Source organism: Rhinatrema bivittatum, chromosome 9, assembly GCF_901001135.1.
Source record: "Rhinatrema bivittatum chromosome 9, aRhiBiv1.1, whole genome shotgun sequence".
NCBI classification, from domain to species: domain Eukaryota; kingdom Metazoa; phylum Chordata; class Amphibia; order Gymnophiona; family Rhinatrematidae; genus Rhinatrema; species Rhinatrema bivittatum.
The window spans coordinates 46418217-46441368 of NC_042623.1; the positions used below are offsets into that span (position 1 = coordinate 46418217).

The 23152-nt window shown below is 44.7% G+C and overlaps 1 protein-coding gene across 1 annotated transcript in view; it reads left to right on the top strand.

The window, feature by feature from the left end:
• Positions 1-20860: 20860 nt before the first annotated feature.
• LOC115099085 (V-type proton ATPase subunit S1-like) overlaps positions 20861-23152 on the top strand; it is a 120644-nt gene continuing 118352 nt past the window's right edge. The window contains exon 1 of the mRNA XM_029616397.1: positions 20861-21176. Within this exon, the coding sequence (XP_029472257.1) occupies positions 21067-21176 (110 nt within the window). The 5' untranslated portion in view covers positions 20861-21066. The remainder of the gene's footprint in view (positions 21177-23152) is intronic.

A 23152-nucleotide genomic window follows, 5' to 3' on the forward strand; every position in this document is an offset into this window, starting at 1 on the left:
AGAGCAGAGCTCAGGAATTAAGCCACCATTTGCCCTGGTGACACCACTTCTTTCTCCCTCACATTTATATTCTAACCCCCATTAATTGATTCAGTTGGCACAAATTTATGCATTACTTAATTCCCAACTTCAGAGTCTATGAACTAGATGTGTTTGTGAAAAATCTCTCCTCCATAGTAGATAAGATAGCCAACGAAGCCAGCAAAGGACTGGCAGGACTCCAACAAGTGTCCTCACTTGTTGTGATAGTCATGAATAACAGGGTGGATATAGACATACTACTGGCCGAGAAAGGAAGGAGTTTGCCAGCTGATAAACATTTCTTGTTGTACTTACATAAAATGTTTTATTTGACTTTCATTATTAATTGCCACTCTAAAAGACCTGGCCAACAAGGCCCATGAACTTAACATTAAGGGTACCAATTGGGATTGGGATTTTCTAGCTATAGGGTCATTATTTGGAGGTTTGGTTAAAAATACTACCTTTATCATCATTTTAGTTATTATTTGCTTAGTGATTTTAATGTCTGCATGCCCAGTGTCTTATTTCTATGTGCCATAAGACTGTTGCCTGAATAACTGTTATGATGATTATCTCCCCATCAGATACTGAAGAACAAGAACTGAAGGAACTCTCTTTTCAAGAAGAGTCTTTTCATTTAGTGGTGGATTTTCAAAGGGTTACGCGTGTAACCCCGAAAACCCGCTCCTATTTTGCATAGGCTCGGTGACGGGCGCAAGCCCTGGGATGCGCTTATGTCCCGGAGCTTGAAAAAGGGGGCGGGGCATGTTACCAGCGCCTGTAGCTAACTGACTCTGCGAGCCGATGTTAAGGCAAGTAGAAAGAGCACTTTCCAAGTGAGATGACGTAGCTCGCAAGAAATTTGAAGAAAAAATTCCGTGAGGAAAAAGTTGTGAGGAATTCTCACAGAGCTCCTGAGAACCATGAGGCAACTGCTGCGCAGAAAAAAAGAGACTGAAGGGATGCAGGTTAGTGGCATGCTGGGCATGCTCAGTGTGCCAGTCAAAGCTCTAGAAACTTTAACAAAAGTGTTCCGTGATATGGCTCCATCCTGATGATGTCATCCATATGTGAGGACTACCATCCTGCTTGTCCTGAGAGAAATATATGAAACTACCACCGGCCATCTCTCATATATTTAGAGAAATGAGTAGATAAAGCAGTTTTTTACATATAGGTTTATTATCTAATTCAAGAGGTTAAAGATATCATTCTTATATTCAATCACTTGCAATTCACAATGCATGTCACATAAGAACATAAGAAATGCCATTTTGGGTCAGACCACAATGATCCTCATAGCCCCTTACTGGCCATGGCAGGTTTGGTTTCCCATCCTACATGACCTCTCAATCCAGCAACCAATTCGCCTGGGCACAGATCCAACTCTAATAACGTAGAACAATGGACTGTTGTGTCATCCAATCCTCCACTCCCTGTCTCTGACAGCATGGATGTTGAAAGGTTGATACTACAATTCCTTAACCTTTCTGACAATGTGTCCCAGGTCCTTGTAGCTTCATGAAAGCCTTCTACTAGGAAATCTTATTGTTCCAAATGGAAAATATTTTCCTTGTGGTGCACGACAAAGGAAATAGATCCCTTTTCCTGCCCCACAACAAGGTTCCTGGACTACCTCTGGTACCTTTCAGAGACTGGTCTACAAACTTCCTCCATCTGAGTGCATGTTAGCACCATAACCGCTTACTACAAAGGTATAGGAGATGTCCCGATCTCAGTGCAACCCCTTGTAGGGTGCTTTGTGAGAGGCTTGCTCCAACTGAAGCCTCCACTGCGTCCTTCGGTTCCGGCATGGGACCTCAGTGTGGTACTAGCACGGCTCATGTGACCTCCGTTCGAGCCTCTGCACTCCTGCGAGCTACATCATCTCACTTGGAAAGTGCTCTTTCTACTTGCCTTAACATCGGCTCGCAGAGTCAGTTAGCTACAGGTGCTGGTAACATACCCACCTTACACAAAATTTCTCCACAATCATGTGGTACTCCGCACTCACCCTAAATTTTTGCCAAAGGTAGTGTCCGATTTCCACTTAAATAAATCCATATTACTGCCCACATTTTTTCCGAAACCTCACTCACACCCAGGTGAGCGGGCCTTGCATTCCTTGGACTGTAAACGTGCGCTCGCACTACAGCCCATAGGAAGTCCACCCAACTGTTTGTCTCCTTTGATAAATCCAAACTGGGAGTTCCAGTGGGCAAGCAGACCCTGTCTACCTGGCTGGCAGACTGTATTACCTTCTGCTACCAACAAGCAGGCCTTCCGCTACAAGGACGCGCGAAAGCACATTCAGTCAGAGCCATGGCAAAGTCAGTAACGCACCTCCATTCTGTACCTCTTGCTGACATCTGCAGAGCTGCCACATGGAGCTCTTTCCACACCTTTGCAACTCATTATTGTCTTGACAAGGCTGGCAGACAGGATTCCATCTTTGACCAGTCTGTCCTGTATAATTTGTTTCCAGTTTAATAACCCAACTTCCTTCCTGTGACCCACTGTGAAACTCAGGCTGCCCTCATACCCAAAACCACCCCTGTTGTTGTGCCTGTTGCACGTCGTTGGGTGCTTTTGGTTCACTGTACTCGGGCATCCTGTAGCTCGCTATTCACCCATATGTGAGGACTACGATCCTGCTTGTCCTGGGAGAAAGCAGAGTTGCTTACCTGTAACAGGTGTTCTCCCAACACAGCAGGATGTTAGTTCTCACGAAACCCGCCCATCACCCCGTGGAGTTGGGTTCACTTATGTTTTCTTATTTTATTTTTTGCTTGTATCTTTTGCTACAAACGAGACTGAAGGGGGACCCCTGCTGGATGCAGGGTTAGTGGCATGCTGCGCATGCTCAGTGTGCCAGTCAAAGTTCTAGAAACTTTGACAAAAGTGTTCCATGATAGGGCTCCATCTTGATGATGTCACCCATCTGTGAGGACTAACATCCTGCTGTCCTGGGAGAACACCTGTTACAGGTAAGTAACTCTGCTTTACTAATCAAGGTACCAACCTGCTTACCTAATAATCAATGGATTATTACCATTAAATGCCCACCGGCCACCCTTGTTTAATAATTGCAGTTTCACAAACTAATTTTTTAAAGAAAAATTTGTTTTGCATATAAAATATACACCATGAGTGTTTCCTCAAATCAAATCAATACATTATTTGGTATGTCGCCATTCAATCATTATATCTTCATGTCAGCCTGTATAATGAAACAAATGATAGGAAAGATGTCATCAAACTAATGATAGCATCATACATTTAGTCAATTTCGTTGGACAATTATTGAACAAATTGAACACACTATTCACGGTGGTAATTATCCATCGTGATTGAATTACCGAGAGCAGTATTGGATTTATATGTTACAAACTGAGTCCTCTAAGAGCTTGAATGAAGAACTCGATTGGTATTGGTTTGAGGATGCCTTTTCTCAGCATTTGATTGGTAGTTTCCAAGTCACATGGTAGTATATAAAAACTGGAATGTTTGAAACAGTTTTTACATCATTTCTGAAGAAGATCATTGAAGCCGCTGGAAGTTTGAAATAAGAAATTGTTGGACATACACAGCAATTTTATTCAAGAAAATATAAGCATTATTATCAAGACTGTTTCCCTGACGATGGAAGATCTCTGAAACTTGGCCATTTTGGGTGACAATAAGCTAAGTAATCATGGGTGAAACAAAGATATATAAGATCTCTGTTTCGTTATACGGACTGGTGTGAGCAAAATAATGTATAGGTTTATTGAAGATATAATGATTTATTTCTTATATGGTTTATGTGTTAACTCTATGAGTGGAGATTCTTTTGTTTGAGTGATTGAATATACACATAGGGCCGGATTTTAAAAGGGTTACGCGCATAAGGTACGCACATAGGGGCGGATTTTAAAAGGCGCGCGAATAGCCTACTTTTGTTTGCGCTCCAGGCGCAAACAAAAGTACGCTGGATTTTAGTAGATACGCGCGGAGCCGCGCGTATCTGCTAAAAACCTGGATCGGCGTGCGCAAGGCTATGGATTTTGTATAGCCGGCGCGCGCCGAGCCGCGCAGCCTACCCCCGTTCCCTCCAAGGCCGCTCCGAAATCGGAGCGGCCTCGGAGGGAACTTTCCTTTGCCCTCCCCTCACCTTCCCCTCCCTTCCCCTCCCTAACCCACCCGCCCGGCCCTGTCTAAACCCCCCCCCTTACCTTTGTCGGGGGATTTACGCCTCCCGGAGGGAGGCGTAAATCCCCGCGCACCAGCGGGCCTCCTGCGCGCCGGGCTGCGACCTGGGGGCGGGTACGGAGGGCGCGGCCACGCCCCCGGGCCGTAGCCACGCCCCCGTACCCACCCCCAAAACGCTGCCGACACGCCCCCGAAACGCCGCGACGACCGGGCCCGCCCCCGACACGCCCCCCTCGGAGAACCCCGGGACTTACGCGAGTCCCGGGGCTCTGCGCGCGCCGGGAGGCCTATGTAAAATAGGCTTCCCGGCACGCAGGGCCCTGCTCGCGTAAATCCGCCCGGTTTTGGGCGGATTTACGCGAGCAGGGCTCTGAAAATCCGCCCCATAACCCTTTTAAAACCCCCTGCGTGCGCCGAGCCTATTTTGCATAGGCTCGGCGGCGCACGCAAGCCCCGGGACACGCGTAAGTCACGGGGCTTCGCAAGGGGTGTGTGTCAGGGGTGTGTCGGGTGAGTGGTGTGAATTTTGGGGCGTTCCGGGGGCGTGTCGGGGCGTGGCGCAGGCCCAGGGGCGTGGTCGAGGCCTCCTGACCAGCCCCCGGGTCGGGTGATAGCGCCAGCATCCCGCTGGCATGCGCAGAGTTACACCTGCCTCTGGCAGGCGTAACTTACCCAACAAAGGTAGGGGGAAGGTTTACATAGGGCCGGGGGGTGGATTAGGTAGGGGAAGGGAGGGGAAGGTGCGGGGGGGGGGGGTGGAAAGAAAGTTCCCTCTGAGGCCGCTCCGATTTCGGAGTGTCAGGTGGGTGGCTCCGATTTCGGAGTGTCGGGTGGGTGGCTCCGATTTCAGAGCGGCCTCGGAGGTAACGGGCAGCGCGCGCAGGGCTCGGCACGTGCAAGTTGCACAAATGTGCACCTCCTTGTGCGCGCCGACCCCAGATTTTATAAGATACGCGCCTGGTGCGCGAACAAAAGTACGCACGCGCACTCTTTTTTAAAATGTACCCAATACACTCTACTATAAAAATAATGCACAATTTTCCAACTGCAGTTTTGCAAAGGGAGTGCAATTTTCAATAAAGAACCACAGCAATAGTAATAGTCAACAAGGGCTTGCACGCATCAGATCTAACACAATTACAATATACATTTTCTTCCTAGTCTTAGCATAACCCAGATCTTGCTAATGCAGTGATCGAGATTATAAATGCAGTTAATAAATATTGCATCCTACCATTTCAGGGAAAAATAGAAAGTGACATGCAGTTTAGCAACAGTACCTTGATTGCCACTTATAAGAGAGAGGAATCGACACCAACAGAAATTCTCCCAGCACAATCCTGTCTCTCTCTGCTCTTACGTACTCTGCAGCAGGCATGTACAACTGGACACTGTCTTTCTTTTTTATCTCCTTCTTTTCAGCCACTTTTCATGACAAACAGCTTGCTCAGTTCCTGCAAAGGTGAGGAAGTTGTAAATCTTTCATGCAGCAGCCTGGTAGCATATAGGCCTTTCTTTTCAACAGCTTGCAGATCTAAAATTAAGTTTGAGCTTATCAGAAGGAAACTAACTAGCACTCTGTGGCCTTAAAACTAGAGGCCCCTACTTAACAGCCTGCAGAGAACTTGTGTGTAGCAATGTAGAATGCACTAACTTTCGTAACCTGTGTTACACATATAGGAGCAGATTTTCAAAGCCCTACACGCGTCGGGCCTATTATCAAAAGGCCCGGCGGCGTGCATAAAGCCCCGGGACGCGTGTATATCCTGGGGCTTTTCTGAATGGGTGGGCAGGGGGTGGGATGGGGGCAGGACAGGGGTGGGGCAGATGGTCCGGGGCGTGGCGGGGTGGTCTGGGGGCATAGCTGGGCGCGCACATGTTATAAAATCGGGCGTACATTTGTGCATGCCGGATAGCGTGCACAAATGTAGGCTGCGCATGAAACTTTTAAAATCTGCCCCATACCTTGCTCACTTCTACCATCTGGCTATCGATACCACATGGAATGAGTCTGCTTAGTGGCATCAGATTACGGATAAATGGACCCATGTGGCAGATTGGCTGCTGGAGGGACTTGAATAAGGTCAGCTCCAAGGAGAAAAACCAGTGTTCTTAACATTCAATCAGAGACATCAAATATGTGGATATACAGTAAAGAGCAGTGTCTTATGCTGGACCATTTTTTTTTTTATAGAACTCACTTCCTCGGGAGTTGAAAGATTAACATTTAGGAAGCTTGTTAAAGCTTGGCTATTACTGCTGCCTTCAAACTGATTATAGTAATATTTTTAAATAATGATGCTGATTAATTACTATTTTAAATTAGGTTTGGTATGGATCATGATTGACTTGGATGGGTCTATGTAATATGGTTAGCCCCTCTTTTGGGTGTGACTCTGAAAGCAGTGACACACTCAGTGCTAGGGCTTAGTCCATACACTGTTCCACTAAACCCTGGCATGGATTCTTCAAATGGGGGGTGAGGATAATCCTCCAAGGCCCAAGATGTAGTGTATGTCTTTTTTTTTTCCTATGGGTGTGAGTTCTAACTATGCATCTGTAACTTCCAAGTGCTACTAAACGGGCTACTAAAGGGCTACTAAACGGGCTACTAAACGGGCTACTAAAGGATCTCTCTTGCATAATATCTGGGGTTCACTGCTTGATTTGTCTTCTTCAATCCTCTCTGTTCCAGATCCTCTTGCCAAGACTATCTGGGTAATGACTCCAAAGGGGTTGATTTTGCACATACCTTGTCAGGAATGAACCAGACTGAAGTTTCTGGTGTATCCTTTGTCCTCCTGAATCTGGATTTTGGATGGCATCTACTTCTCCTCTGCAAAATTCTCTCAGATGGTACAGGGATATTTTTGTCTAATGGATCAAAAAATGATTTCCAAAAAGGGAAAATCTTTCTCCCCATTCCTCTCTCTCAGGCAAGAAAGGTAGACAAAAAAACCCCCTCCTCCTAACAAAAATCACACATACCCAAAACACTAAAACATCATCGAGACTCCTTTTACTGGGTGTGGCTGGCAATTTCATATCTTTACTTCCTAATCTTCTAAACAAAAGTGTTAAGCCAATATTGACTAAAGAACAGGGGAACCACAAAAACAAGCTCCTTGCATTCCCAAACCAAACATCCCCACTGAAACTAGGGGTCATCTGCTAATGCATAGACAGGAATCAACCATTGCAGCAGCCTCCAGCAAGCCAGGTTCTTATGGCCTGGATTGGCCATTGTTGGAAACAGGATGCTGGGCTTGATGGACCTTTGGTCTGACCCAGTATGGCGTGTTCTTAAGACAATAAATTCTTCTGTGCTAAACTATACAATCCTAACTACTAGGCCAAAATCCCTCAAAGAGATCCCATGCACATAGTGAAGATTCAAGTCTAAGAAGAATGGCCTCGATGACAGATCCTGAAAACATGCTTATGAGAACTCAGGCCTATATTCATCAAATTGCTATATTTATTGTGGGAATATGGCACATTAGCAACCGCAATAAAAAAAAAGGGGCAAGATTATGCACATTTTTGACATTCCGCATTTTCTAGTAAAACATCATAAACCGTGATAAGTTTTTGCATCATGGGACACATTATTGCAATATGCGATGCATTAGCGCATTACGCGTCCAAACCGGGAGATAAGCGCACAAATCGGGTCTGTACATGCAAAATGAGTTTTTTAAACCAGCCAAGTATGCGCGTATCTCCCGCTATGCGTACATGTGAAAAGTTTTCAAAAAGGGATGGGGTGTAGGTGTGTGGGGGCAGTCCAATAGATGTGTATGTATATACTTATGCACACAGGTGCATGCCGGGATCCCCGGCCTTTTAACTTTACTCCTGCTATGGATGGCGTGTAAGTCATAAAAGAAAACATCTAGGCTAGCCAGTGGGCTATTACAGGTTGGGGCTAACAGGGGGAAAGGAAGACAAATGAACTATCCCTAGCCTGGGCGAACTGGGAACAAACTGATGCAAAACTTTTTATTAACCAAAGTTACCAAATACACAAACCTTTAGAGTACAGTGCCTCTTCTTATGCACTCCAAAGGCAAATCAAAAAAACAATAAAACATTTGCCATTTTCACCTTCTTCTTTCCTCTCAACCCTGCCCCTTGCAGGCCCAGGACAAATCCATGTGACCCCATCCCGTCCTTAACATCCCCCCACTTACGTAATGGAAGCGGGATTTGCATGTACATGTGCACATATATGTCAAATAGGGGGCAAATGTAGGTGCTTTCAGCCTATTTGATATGCGCACATGTAATAATCGCAGCCATTATAACACAGATGTGTATATGCGCATGGTATCAAATAGGTTGAAAGCGCCTACATGTACACCCTGTTTGATATGTATGTGCACAAGTGCATGCAAATCCCACTTCCATCACATAAATGGGCCAGTGAGGCAGCCAATTTCCCACTATTATTACAGGGCAGGTAAGAAAAGGTTATTTGTTCTGCACTCACGCAGACCAATCCACATGAGTGGGTTATGCACCTTTACTAGCAGATGGAGATGGAAAAAGCTGACATCACGGACATATAGCCCTGCCCCAACATCAGCCTGCCAGTATTCTCTGTCTCCAGCAGATGGTGGATATGCATTTCTCTACTGGGGACTGCTTGTAGTAAAAATAAAATTATAAAAAGAGGAAAATTGAGAAGAAAGGAGAAGTTTGATAGCATCGCTTGAACTTCTGAGGTGATACTAGTGGGTTTCTCCTTCAGCTGAGCTCCTTTAGTCTGGCAGCTTTTTCAAACATGGACTTAAAAAAAAAAAAAAAAAGGTGAAGCATTTGAAGGATTGAAGGAGGCTTGGTGGTGAAGACTTTCACCATCTTCCCCTGTAGCTGGAGACCCAGTCGTGCTCTCAGCCAGGGAGGGCTGAGCTCAGGTAAAAAAATAAAAAATTAAAGAAGAATAGAAGAATGTAGGAAGATTTTATTTCCCCTAGTCCTTCCTTACCAACTCTTCTTCCCTCGGCGTGAGTGGTCGGCAAATTTCCCTTCTTCTCTCTCACATCTCTGAGTTTAGTGAGGTGCGGAGGCGGCGCAGCCTCAGCGGGTTGAACATCCTTTGACTAGGCCTCGCTCCCAGGCTTGGGTTTGTCGAGCCATGTGGTAGGCTGCAGTAGCTTTTTCATGTGCTTGCATATGCACATGCTTGCTGCGTGGTGGTGTAATGACATTGATGTGCACGTGAGCACTTAATTGTGCATGCACTGAGTGCCCACTTTAGCATGCACTGAGCGCCGACTTTTGAGCGCCTACTGAGCACTTGCTTGAGTGCATACTGAGCATGTACTTGAGCGCGTATCTTATTTGGGTGCAAAAGAAAAACGAGGCAGTATGGCACCAGTGACAAAGAATAAGTGCTTAGAGATCTGTACTGCTTGCCATATAAGGGCAATACAGCCAGGGATTTCTGCGAGTCTGTGTCAGCGCTGCCTGGATGCTCAAGGTGATTTGCCTTCTAATGATTTTGCCAACTCTGGTCCATCCCCTCAGACAGGGGGGAGTGGAGCTGAAGGTAACACAATGAGGGTATCCCCTTCTTCAGTTGACCCTATGACAGAAATCTCTTCAGAGTATGTTCAGTCAGAGGACTTCAGATTGAGACCTATGGAGCCTGGTATGGATCTATCCTCCTTTTCCTGGGTGGAATTTTTCCAGGGACTACAGACCTTTCTGTAGGGTCGCCCAGCAGAGACAGCTGGGTGCCCCTTCAAAATCTGGGTTGTGTACTCGGGGTTCCCAGTTGTCTGCCACCACTTGCAAGTGCCGCAATGCAGTGATCCTTGAGGATATTCAGGAGGATGAGGATGTGGATAAGGATGACTCTGACATCAATTTGGGATTCTTCCCTCTGGAAGAGTGGTAAATTCCCTTGGATTTAGATCAACATAGAACTCTGCTCTGTTTCATAGAGATGAGTTGCCGAGTTTGTTATCCCAGACTCTGAAGATGCTTGGTGTGGCTCTACGGGTGCGTAAAAGAAGGATCCCATATTGGTCACCCTACGTAAAGCATTGTGTTTCTTTCCCCTCCTGGATGCAATTCAAGATTTGATTGACCTTGAATGGAACGTTCCAGAAGCAAACTTTAAAGGGGGACGTGCTTTGGTGGGTCTGTACCACTTGGATCCAGTGGCAAAGGAACAGTTGAATTTCCTGAAGGTGGACATGCTGGTTTGTTCTGTGACTAAGCAGACCACCATTCCTGTGGAAAGAGAGGCAACTCTGAAGGATGCTCAGGATATGAAAACTGAAGCAATCCTTAAGCAGAACTATGAGGCCATGGCAATGAATTTGCAAATTGCCTCTTGTTGCTCCCTGGGTGGCTCGGGCTAATCTGCATTTCTCTCAGGAGATTGATGGAATAGGGTTGAATAGCAGAGCAGTGATGGAACCGGGAGCTGCTTTCTTAGCTGATGCAGGCTGGAACCTTTTTCGTACTGCTGCCAGAAGGGCGGCTTCTTTGATAGCGGCTAGGCGTCGGCTATGGCTGCGAAATTGTTTGGCGGACACAATTTCTAAGTCCAATCTCACAAGGTTACCCTTTAAAGGTTCTCTTTTATTTGGCAGTGAATTGGAGAAAATGGCAAATAGATGGGGGGGAAACCCAGGTTCCTTGTTTGCCAGAGGATAAGAAGCTGGCATCGTGTCATTTTGGGGCAAGGGGCCATGCTAAAGACTATAGGTGTTTTCATCTCTATAGGGGAATAATTGCTCAGAGGTCTCGACATTTTGGTAGATCTCAGTCCTTTCGGCCCAGAAAGCCTCAGAAGAACATGGGCTCTGGGAGCATAGCACCTTGATCTTCACAATGAAGGTGGGTGAACTCACCTAGTGGGGCAGGAGACAGGAGGGTGTCTATCTTGCTTTTATCAGAGGTGGGTCTAGTTCACTTTGGACCAATGTTTTCTGGAAGTGATAAGAGAAGGCTATGCTCTAGAGTTTCTTATCATTTCTCCAGATGCCCTTAAGATCTCTCCCTGCAACTCCCTACAGAAGAGGGTGGCAGTGGAGACTACCTTAAGGAGGCTGTTGGATTTAAAGGTTGTAATTCCTATTCCCGAATCACAAGAAAATATGGGCTGCTAATCCATTTATTTTGTCATACCCAAAAAGGAGGGATCCTTTCGGCCCATCCTGGATCTTAAAGGAGTCAATCGATATTTGAGGATGACTCATTTCTGTATGGAAACTCTGTGCTTCATAATAATAGCAGTGCAACCAGAGAAATTTCTTACGTCTCTAGATCTGATGAAGGTATATCAGCATATTCTCATTCGCCAAGAACTTCAACGGTTCCTGCGGGTTGCCATTCTGAGATGTCATTATCAGTTTAAGATCCTGTCCTTTGGGCTGGCCACTGTAACCAGGACCTTCTCCAAGGTCATGGTGGTGGTGGTAGTGTTGTCCTTGCACAAGGACAGCAACCTGGTTCACCCATATCTAGACAACTGGTTGATTTGGGACAAAAGCTTGGAAAAAAATCACTTGGCTTCATGCAAGTTGGTCTCATTATTGCAAGAATTAGGCTGGGTGGTGAACTTGGCCAAGAGCCTCTCAGATGCTGGAGTATCTCAGCGCTCATTTCAGTATGAAGCAGGGCAGAGTGTTTCTTCTGAAGTGTCATTTAGATGTTGATTGTTCAAGTTCAGACCCTGAGAAGGGCTATTCTCCTGACAGTGTGGTCTTATCTTCAGGTACTGGGTTTGATAGTAGCCACCTTGGAGGTTGTCGCCAGGGCAAAAGCACACATGCAGCCTCTTCAGCTCATGTTGCTTTCCTAGTGGTCTGCAGTATCACGACTACATGAAAAGGCTTCACTTGCCATTAGAAGTGAGTGTTCACTTGCAAAGATGGTTGCAATTGGATTATATCAGAAAGGGAATATGCTTAGAGAATCCGGAATGGTTAATGCTCACAACAGATGCAAACATTGGGGTAGATTTTCAAAGGGATACGCGCGTACCCCCCGAAAACCTACCCCAAACCCCCTCTGCACGCGCCGAGCCTATTTTGCATAGGCTCGGCAGTGTGCGCAAGCCCCTGGACGTGCGTAAGTCCCGGGGCTTGCATGGAGGGGCGTGTCGGGGGGCGTGCCAGGAGTGACGCGGCGTTTCGGGGGCGTGTCCGGGGGCATGGTTCCAGTCCGGGGGCGTTCCGGGGGCGTGACGCGGCCCCTGGACCAGCCCGCAGATCAGAACATGGAGCGCGGCAGCTGGCCCAGCGCGCGCAAAGTTACGCCTGCTTCGAGCAGGCGTAACTTTCATGATAGAGGTAGGGGGGAGGTTTAGATAGGGCCGGGGGGGTGGGTTAGGTAGGGGAAGGGAGGGGAAGGGGAACGGAGGCAGGCTGCGCGGCTCGCGCGCGCAGGCTGCCGATTTTGGGCTGCCTTGCGTGCGCCGACCCCGGATTTTAATGGATACGCGCGGCTACACGCGTATCTATTGAAATCCCGCGTACTCTTGTTTGCGCCTGGTGCGCGAACAAAAGTATGCGTGTGCGCAGATTTATAAAATCTGCCCCAGCAAGGGTTGAAGTGCTCACTGTCAGGAATTGCTGGTACAAGGTCACTGGAGTGCTGATGAGCATCAGTGGAGCATCAATCAATTGGAAGCACATGCAGTTCGGCTGGCATGCTTGAAGTTTGCCGAGCATCTAGAGGCTCGAGCAGTCCGGATAATGTTGGACAATGAAATGACTGTGGCTTACATCAATCATCAGGGTGGAACCAAATGTCCACAAGTGTCGGAGGAGATAGATGCACTCATGGTATGGGCAGAGGAACATCTTCTAGACATATCCACCTTTCATGTTGCCAGAAAGGACACCGTAAGGGCCAATTTTCTAAGTAGACATAGCTTGGACCCAGGAGAGTGGGAGTTATCAGATAAAGCCTTTCAACTCATAGTTGTGCTCTGGGGTCACCCATCTCCGGATTTGATGGCAAGCTCAACCAATGAGAAAGTTCTACAGTTCCTCAGCTGCAGAAGGGACCTGAAAGCTCTGCGTATTGATGCTGTCATTCAGGCATGGCTGCGGGGTAGGGTACTGTATACCTTTCTGCCATGGCCACTGATAGGCAGAATAATTTGAAAGATTGCAAGCCAGACTAAATCTGTGCTTCTGGTGGCTTCGGATTGGCCCTGGAGGCTGTGGTATGCCAATCTGCAGAGGCAGCTGGTGGGCAGACCTCTCAAGCTGCTGCCCTGGAAAGATCTGTTGAGGCAGGGACCTATTCTACACAACAATCCGGGTCAATTTTGTCTTACGGTTTGTCTCTTGAGAGGGAAAAGTTATTGAAGCATGGTTATTCTGCTGCAGTCATTTACACTTTGCTCCAGACTAGACAATTTTCTACATCTCTGGCTTATGTTAGAGTTTGGAGAGTTTTTGAAACCTGGTTTTAAGTTCACTTAGAGAATAGCCACTGCCATTAGCAATGGTTACATGGAATAGACTTAGTTTTTGGGTACTTGCCAGGTTCTTATGGCCTGGATTGGCCACTGTTGGAAACAGGATGCTGGGCTTGATGGACCCTTGGTCTGACCCAGTATGGCATTTTCTTAAGTTCTTATGTTCTTATGTTCTGGTGTGAGGAGTGAGGGTCTCAGCCTCTGAGAATAGAAATTCCATCAATTTTGGAATTTTTGCAGGAAGGATTGCTTAAAGGCTTGGCCCTTAACACCTTGAAAGCTCAAGAGGCAGCTCTCACTTGTAATAAGGGGTGAGTTAATGGTGGGCCTTTGTCTTCCCATCCAGATGTGCCGGATGTTTGAAGGGAGTTAAACATCGGCTACTGGTGCCTTTGTCGAGCCTTAATCTGGTCTTGGATTTCTTGGCAGGTCTTACCTTTCGACCACTATGTAGCTTTTCCTTGAAACTACTTACCTTGAAGACAGTGTTTCTATGGCAATCTATTCAGCACATCAGGTTTCTGAGCTGTAGGCTCTTTCTTGCTGTGAGCCATTTCTGCGTGTGATTCCGGGAGCAGTACAGCTTTGGACTGTACCTCCCTTTTTGCCAAAAGTGGTTTCAGAGTGTCATTTGAATCAGTCTATTTACCTACCCACACTGAACTGGAATAGAGATGAGAGTGAATATTGTTTCTTGCATGCCTTGGATGTCAAGCAGCATCTGATGCAGTTCTTGAAGGTTATTAAATCTGTCAGGAAATCTGATTGACTGTACTCCATGGTGGAGGTAAACAGGGTGAACCGCGATGCGGGCAACTATAACCCATTGGGTTAAGGAAGTCATCATGGCCGCCTATGTGGATGCCAGGATTCCTTTGCTGAAGTAGGTCAGAACACATTCCAAGAGGGCTCAGGTGATATTGTGGGCAGAGATTAAATTATTATCACCTGTCGAGATTTGTCGAGCAGCGACATAGTCTTTACACACCTTTTCCAAGCATTACCACTTGGATATTCTGGCTGAGGAGTACACAGCCTTTGCTGCAGATGAGGTGTTGACTGGACCGCAGGTAACCTCCCAGCCTGTTTGGAAGAAACTTTGGTACATCCCACTCAGGAGGATTGGCCTGTCTGAGTGGAGAGGAAGAAGGAATTACTGCTTACCTGATAATTTCCTTTCCTCTAAGGAGGGCAGGCCAGTCCACAACCCACCCTAAGCTTTTAACTTACCTTTTAGTTCATCCTTATATGCAGATGATGCAGATTGTTGTTCCTTTTTTTTTCATTGAAGAATTGGTAAGTTTTATACCCAGCCCCTAAGTTTAGTGAATGTTAATTATTTTACCTATGCTCAGTGTTCTGAATTGGTTGGAAGCATGAGTGGTTGATTGTTAGTAGTCATGAAGTAAGCATGTAGCACATTTAAAACTAATCAGAGAAAATTCTTTTTCACTCAGTGCACAATTAAACTCTGGAATTTGTTGCCAGGGGATGTGGTTAGTGCAGATAGTGTAGCTGGGTTTAAAAAAGGTTTGGATAAGTTCTTGGAGGAGAAGTCCATTACCTGTTATTAATCAAGTTGACTTAGAAAATAGCCACTGCTATTACTAGCATCAGTGGCATGGGATGTACTTAGTTTTTGGGTACAGGCTAGGCACTTGTAGCCTGGATTGGCCACTGTTGGAAACAAGATGCTGAGCTTGATGGACCCTTGGTCTGACCCAGTATGGCAATTTCTTATGTTCAAGTATAATCAGCCTGACCATGGTTTGGCTTTTCCAGAGTATACTGGCAGGCTGATGTCAGGGCAGGGCTATGTTTTGTTTTATGTCAATTTTACTCTTTCTCCATCTGCTGGTAGATGTGCATAACCCACTAGTGTAGATTGGCCTGCCTTCCTTAGAGGAAAGGAAATTATCAGGTAAGTAGTCATTTCTCCTTTTTTGGCTCAGCAGAGCTGTGTAGGTGTTTCTGAGAAAAGCCCTCATTTTAGCGCTCCTGATATTATCCACAATCCACAATCACAGTGCCTATCCTGCAATAAAAACTATTTTTTTACTCTTAATGCACAAAAGAAGGTGTTATTTCTGGTGGTAAATCCACTTTAGTGTGCGATAAATGTTCGCGACAGGTGGTAGGAGTCCCGTATTTGCATAAAAAGCTAGTTTTTGCATACTCATCAAATTTGCATACAAATGTGTGACGGGATAACGATTGCACGTTATTGTGCATTGGACCCCTTCCATTGCGCGTTGAGGTCCTAACGCGATTTGATGAATGACCCTTTCAGTCTGGCCAAGAGCCAGTGAAAAGGAATTGCGGGGAACAAAGAAATGTCTCCAGTAAGTTAAAGGCTGCTTGGCTCTCTTCAGCATAGAAGCTAAACTTCTTGTTCCGATATTAAATAATTTTGCAGCCTTGCCTGCAGATTTCCCCTTTGTGCCAGATCTTTTAGCACAGCATATCATATATAGTGATATATAAATTCCTTAGAAAAGATTTTATTATTGTATACAAAACATTTTATCGAAAAGCTTAAAAAACATTCAATTTCTGTTCATCGTTGGATACATAGAGTAAATACATATTCACCATAAAAACTCATTCACACACACAAATCATGCTATTGAAGCTTTTTGATAAAATGTTTTGTATACAATAATAAAATCTTTTCTAAGGAATTTATATATCACTATATATGATATGTTGTGTTAGAGTGTGTGATATATTTTTTATGTAGTTGCCATTTTTTTTTAGATCTTTTAGCACAGCATTCTGCTTCTGTTTAGCTTCTCCTGCAGGTCCTATGAACAGCTCTTGGAGCTTCTAGACCAAGCCTCAGTTTGCTCAGCTTCCTGCATAGCAAGGGCTCCAACTTGAACTATTAATGGAGTGCCTGAATCCTTGTGTAAATATGGAACCAGGCACTGCACATCTCAGACCCAGAATTTGAAAAATGACAGTCATAAAATGGTCTATTTGGAGATGTGTTGTATGAGCAAAAGATATTCAGCAAGGCTCAAAAAAGCAATTAATTTTATCTAGGGAATGCCAATCATATTTTCAACAAAGAATGGGCATCACTTAGAACCAATAAAGATAGAATAGCTATAGTATGAGCATGTTTACTCTCTTTGAAGTGCATTATGAGTCTCATCAGCTGTGGCTTTAAACAGCGGATGAATTTGTCAATTCACTGAATGCCTCAGCAATGCCACAATGGATAGTTGTCACAGGGTAGAAATTTGTTCTCTGAAAGATATTTGTCACCACAGGTTTATACTCAGCAGAAATTCAGAACATTATCTGAAAAAAACCCAACTTGCTATACTAAAAAAAAGTGACTAAGAGGGCAATTTTCAAAGCCATTTACCTTGGTAAAAGTTATTTCCCCAGTTCCTAGGAAACCTAAAGCCCTCTTCCATGCACCATCATCTCATCCACACATCGAGACTGTATATTTTATCACAGAACTGCAGTATGAGCAACTAAAGCAAACCATTGTGAAACTGGAAGATGTATTAAATCAAAATGACAAACTAAAGAGTAGCAACAAATCACCAGGAATGGATGGTATTCACCCAGAGTTCTGAAAGAAATCAAACATGAAATAGTAAATCTGTTACTGGTAATCTGTAACCTATCATTTAAAACAGCCACGGTCCTTGAAAACTGGAGGGTGGCCAATGTAACACTGATTTTTAAAAGGAGTGATCTAGGAAGATATAAACTGATGAGCCTGATATTGGAACCAGGCAAAATGCTTAGTGCCCCTGAACATCTGCAACGTATGATGTTTACAGCCACAAAAATACAACTTGGCAGTAACCTATAAAAAAGGCTCAGATGTACAGTCCTGATCTCCTGTCCCAGGCAGCACTGCCTTGAAGGAAGGCCAAGTCAGAGATCTTCTCCATCAGAACTGGGGAAAAATTCTGCAAAAGGCTTGAGAAGATTAGCTTTGCTGAATTTCTGTTGGTGTCAGACCAGCATGTAGAGCAAATACAGAGAAACATCAACAGGGTGCAGTGCTGCAAGTCTTGAAGAGAACAGTTTTTGCTGCATTATTTCCTCGCTCTGAATGTAGAAAGGGTGGGTAATAAGTGCTTTTAAATAAATAGATCTGAAGGATGATACTACTCCTGTCAGCATCAAACATTGCTGTGCTTTCAGAGATGAGATATGTCTGCAGAATGATGTTCTTTACAAAGGCCACAGATTCATCATACCCAAGATGTGGAGACCAGAGATGGCGGCAAGAATTCATGCTAACCATCTTGCAGGAGAGGCAGGTCTCTGCAAAGCCAAGGATGTATGTTTATTTATTTATTTGATTATTTTTTTTTATACCGGTGTTGGTGCATACCTTCACTCCGGTTAACAATGTTTTTTAAAATAGTAGAAACATAAAATACATAAAAAGGAATAAAAAGTACATAATGCATAAAAAGGAATAAAAGTACATAACTTTCATAAAAAACCCCCCAAGAAAACAATCATAAAAATACTAATACATAAGTAAATTAAAAAAGGATACTCAAATCTAAAACTAAAATTATAAAAAGGAACTAAACTAAAATGATGCTTCTAACTAGCTACTGCTTGAAAAGCTTGAACAAATAACCAGGTCTTCAAAGCTTTCTTAAACTCTTTTAAGTTACCCTGAAGCCTTAATTCAATGGGTAGGGAATTCCAAAGATCTGGACCTGCTAATGACACCGCCCTTTCTCTAACAGATGTAAGTCTGGCTGTGGAAACCGAGGGGATTGTGAGAAGACCTTTGCCTGCTGACCGTAAATTTCGCTGAGGAGTACGGATGCGAATAACTGCATTCATCCAGTCTACCTGTTCGGCGTAGACCGCTTTATGTATTAAGCATAAAGTTTTATATTGAATTCTAAATTCAATTGGCAGCCAATGTCCTCTTCTGGCCCCTCTTGAATTTAGAGGTGAAAGAAGAGGTGCAGGATTGTGGCACTTGCAATGAATATCTAAGTAACCAGTCAAAGAAGCTTCTCACGTCTCTTGTGCTACCAACCCTCCATTGAGCAAGCTAGGCATCAACTTGTTTTCATTGCCAGGCCAGGACTACCTGGTGATGGTTGACTATTTCTCTGTTTTCTGGGTGTTGGACCCAATCACAGCCATTACTTTCAAAACCACTGTAGAGTACTACAAGGCACAGTTCAGTCATCATAAGATTCCTTACTCAGTCACATCAGGTAATGAGTCATAATTCGCAAGCGAGAAGTTTTCTCAGTTCACCAGTGACTGGGGGTTTGAGCTTATTACATCCTCTTCATATCATTGCCAATCTGGTGAGAAGGCAGAAGCAGCAGTTAAAATAGTTAAGATACATCCTGAAAGCCAAATTCACCATTCTCCTCACCTGCAATAATGAAACAATAAAAACCACCTCATCAGTCCTGACCCCCCCCCCCAACTCTCTTCTTGGTCCAATCCCCTCCCCCACCCCTTGGCCTAACACAGTCAAACAAATTCCCCAAAAAATAAACCTAGATGAAGACATCCATCCAGACTAAACCCCTTAAGCTCCTGTTGATGCTCAGACAAACATGGACAGTGTTCCTGATGGCCAGAAAGCTTCAGCTTCCCAGAATAACAGAGGGAGTAACAGACCAAATCACACATTACTTCCACAAAGTCAATCTCTGCTATGCTCATGGAGCCAAAGAACTTCCAGATTTAGCTGTTGGGCAACCAACACAAATGCAACAATTACTCTTGAGAAAAAAAAAAAAGGAATGTGGAGACTTGGGACTTGTATGGAGAAGGTGGCACCTTGCTCATATATTGTAGCTGCAGATGAAAACTTGTACCAGCGAAATAGAAGATTCCTTAAGATTAACAAAATACAGGACAATTAATCACAGCTATGGAAGAGGACACAGTGGCCATGTCACCTCCTGAGCCTACCACTTTGTGACCTTCAGAGCTCAATGGATCTGAAACCAGAGAGTGTGAAGAGCTAACTCTAGGAGAAGTAGAAAGGCCATACCACACCAAAACTAGAAAAGTAAAGAAAACAGCTGAAGTGAAACATATTCAGCTTTGCAAAATATGTTTACCCAAGTCGTCAGTTCTACAAGTTAATATTGCTGGTCTTATGTTTTGACTCCGGGAGATGGACCCTTGCTCAAGGTGGAGTTGGCGCCACCCTGTGAGGGAAATCCCCAGAGGTCCCCACCATCGGTAGGCGAGGCCGGGATGGAGCAGAGACCCCGCTGGAGCTTCACCAGTACCAGCCCCTTTTCCCTTCAAGTTGAGCCCTTGAGTACCTGGACCGGCTGGACTTACGTGGGGTCTTTGGCAGAAGAGGAGATGGTGCTGGATGGAGACTGGGACCGGGTCCGGAAGCCGGCATGAAGACTTGAGAGTAGAGTAGTAGGCGACTGTCAGGGCAGGCGGCAGTTCTCGTAGTCGCAGTTCCAGGTGAGAGTCAGGGCAGATGGCAGTTCTCGTAGTCGTGGTTCCAGGCGTGGATCGAATTCCAGACAAAGGTCAAAGAGATCAGGAACACAGGAGAGATCCTCTGGGGAGGAACAGGATAGAGGACCTAGAAAGCAAGAAGCCAAGGCAAGGTCTGCAAGCCAAACCTTGCCTTAAATAGGAAAAGGAAAGGTGGAGCAGAAAGGAGGGGCCGTGGCAATTTCATGCCACGATCCCTTTAAATTTAGAGCAGAAACGCGCGCGCGGGCCTAGAAAGGCCCGAGGGGGAGGGGCCCGCGCTGAGGACGGCTGCATGTGAGAGAAGGCTCCGGCAGAGGGGCCTACTGGCGCGCCGGAGGAGAGGCCTGTGAGGGATTGCCCCTGGAGCGGCTGGCCACTGTAGCCAGCATGCCTGGCCCCAAAGGTGCCGCGCCGGAGAGGTGGGTGGAGGAGGCCGGTCGCGGGGAGCCGTGGCCGGCAGACATAACACCTTTTTAGAGCATGCATGTTAATATTTTGGGGCAAAGCAATTTCAATTATAGCAAAGGTGGAATGTTATGAGATTGAAATGATATCACTGGCATCTCTACCCTAGCTGAAGTTTGTCTGTGAGATGTTTCAATAAAGTGTAAAAAGGCTTGGCAAATACAATCTGAAGAGTTTCCCTTCCTTGCAAACTGAGGCTAAGAAAAAGGGAAGCAACAGACAGGAAACAGGCAAGTGGCAAATTCTGACTCTGTCTAGTGCTGCTGCTTTAAAAAGCAGTGTGGAGAAAAATCTCCTTTCTAGATGTGAGTGCTCTATGTTGTATACCTAAAAACAAACCACCACAAGAAACAGCCTGGTTCTATCCAGCTTCTACAACCTTCAGTCTTTGTCCTCACTGTTTTGAGCTCAGTGATTTTCCTTGCTTGCCCAGTCAGCACTGCTCGCCTTGGAGGGGCACCATCATGCTACTCGTCATTGATTTCCTCGGTCCCCTCATCTGCACTTTCAGTGTCCTCATCACAGGGGTCTTCCCCAGGGACCATGTGCCTGCGCTGCTGTGGTCAATGCATAGGTAAGTGGTGTGTACAGCGTTCCCAGTACTTTTAGTTCTTAGTGCATATACTGTTAACTGAGCCATATGTTTATAGGGTTTTAAATGCTGTTACATGCCTTGAGCACTTTGGTGGGAAGGCGTGAAACAAGAAATGTATTATTATTTTTATTCATAAATCTGGAAAAAAATGAAGCAAAATTTGGTGATCTCTGATGTGGTCAGATTGGCTGAGTGTGTCAGAACCTGTATTAAAAAGCTCAGAACCTGAAGGATAAATGCCGCATAAAATCCCATACTGAGCCGAAAAGATATAGGAAGAGTCATGTTTTACAGGGCTTTCTAAAATGAAACTTAGATCATTACTCATTAATTTTAATTTTTTTATGAGTTCAGTGTCATGCACCAAACAAACTGAAATGTATTTTTGGCAAAGTTATATGAGTCAACATCATGATTTATCTGTCCCAGATTAAATTCCATTACTTTTTTTTTCAGGAAATTTTCTTGTAACCTCTTTTAACCAACAAATTGACATATGTTGCAGGATTATAACTTTTTATAGGATTATAGAATAAAACCAAACAGTTGACTGGCTACTAACGTGATGCAACTGGAATCTTCTTTATATGGAAATACTGGAAAACAATCTAAGACATTTTAGCAGGAATTATAGATGCAAGAACACTTGCTGACTGAAAAGAAAGAGAATTTAATAAATTCTGTCTGAAAATCCCAATTCAATCATTCTTTACAAGCAGAAACATTGTCACATCTTAGAGCCTGCATGAGTGGTGACAGTGTGTGGCAAAAGCAGACACATAAGGAGGAAATCCCACGAAACACAATTTGCATTTTAATTTTTGTGAATGATTTAAGCTGACTGGTATAGATCTACTGGCTGGAGCAGGGTCTTGGCAGACAAGAAGACTTAGGCTCTATGATTCATTTTAGTTCTTTTCATTGGCTGACCCCTCAGCAAGACACTTTTTCATCCCAGCCCTGATAAATTATTTCCCAATTCATCCTCACCCTTGGAGGTTCTACTTGTGCATTGAAATGCATCCTAGAGACAGCTTGCTAAATCCGGCTGGACTCTGCATTTAGATTTGGATAAAACTTGCTTATCCACCATTAAGGGAGTGGTATACTTGCCAAAATCCTATGTATGTAATTCAGGAGACTGTTAAAATAAACATGACTCGATGAGTACCCCCGAACTGCTTTTCATTTTTATTTCATCCTTTTGGAAATAAAAAATATAAAAAAAGTTTAAATTTGTTGAAACTTCTGCTACTTATCCACTCCTGTTATTATAATTCTAAGTAGAGTTAGGGGTGCTGCAGAGGTCCATGGAGCCATCATTCTAATTCATGTAAAGCATGAATTCAGCACAAACACATGATGAGCAGATTCACGGAAAGGAGGTTTGTAGTAACAGGGAGAATGTCAAATGTAACATAAAAGAAAGGAGGCCCAGGGATAAGACCAAAAGAGGAGGCATTAAAGCTAACTAGAAGAGAAGTTGGCATCCTTAAGACTCTAGATAGTACCGCTCCTCTAAGACAAGCCAAAGCTATGGTGACTTTTCTTTTAACTTGTGTTTAAAATCTGGTGCTAAAATTTCCGTATGACAAGTGCTTTTTGAAACAAGTATTGCTGTGATTATTAAAATCTATTTGGGGTTTACGTATAGTGATCATCACATTAGTTAGCAATGTTTATATCAAATAAAATAATGTGCATAGTCACATATATATCCCTTGCCTGAATGGAAAATGCAATTCTTAAGTGGTGGTGGTTTCTATGCCAGGTTTAATCACCTGGGACAAGGGGGCACCCTGAATGTAGAGCAGGGAGAGGCAGCTTTAGTCTTCGAGTACCTCAGACCAGTCAGGTTTTCAGGATATCCAACATGAATATGCATGAGATGCATTTACATGCAGTGGGGGCGGTGCGTGCAAATACATCTCATGCATATTTAGTGGTAGATTTTA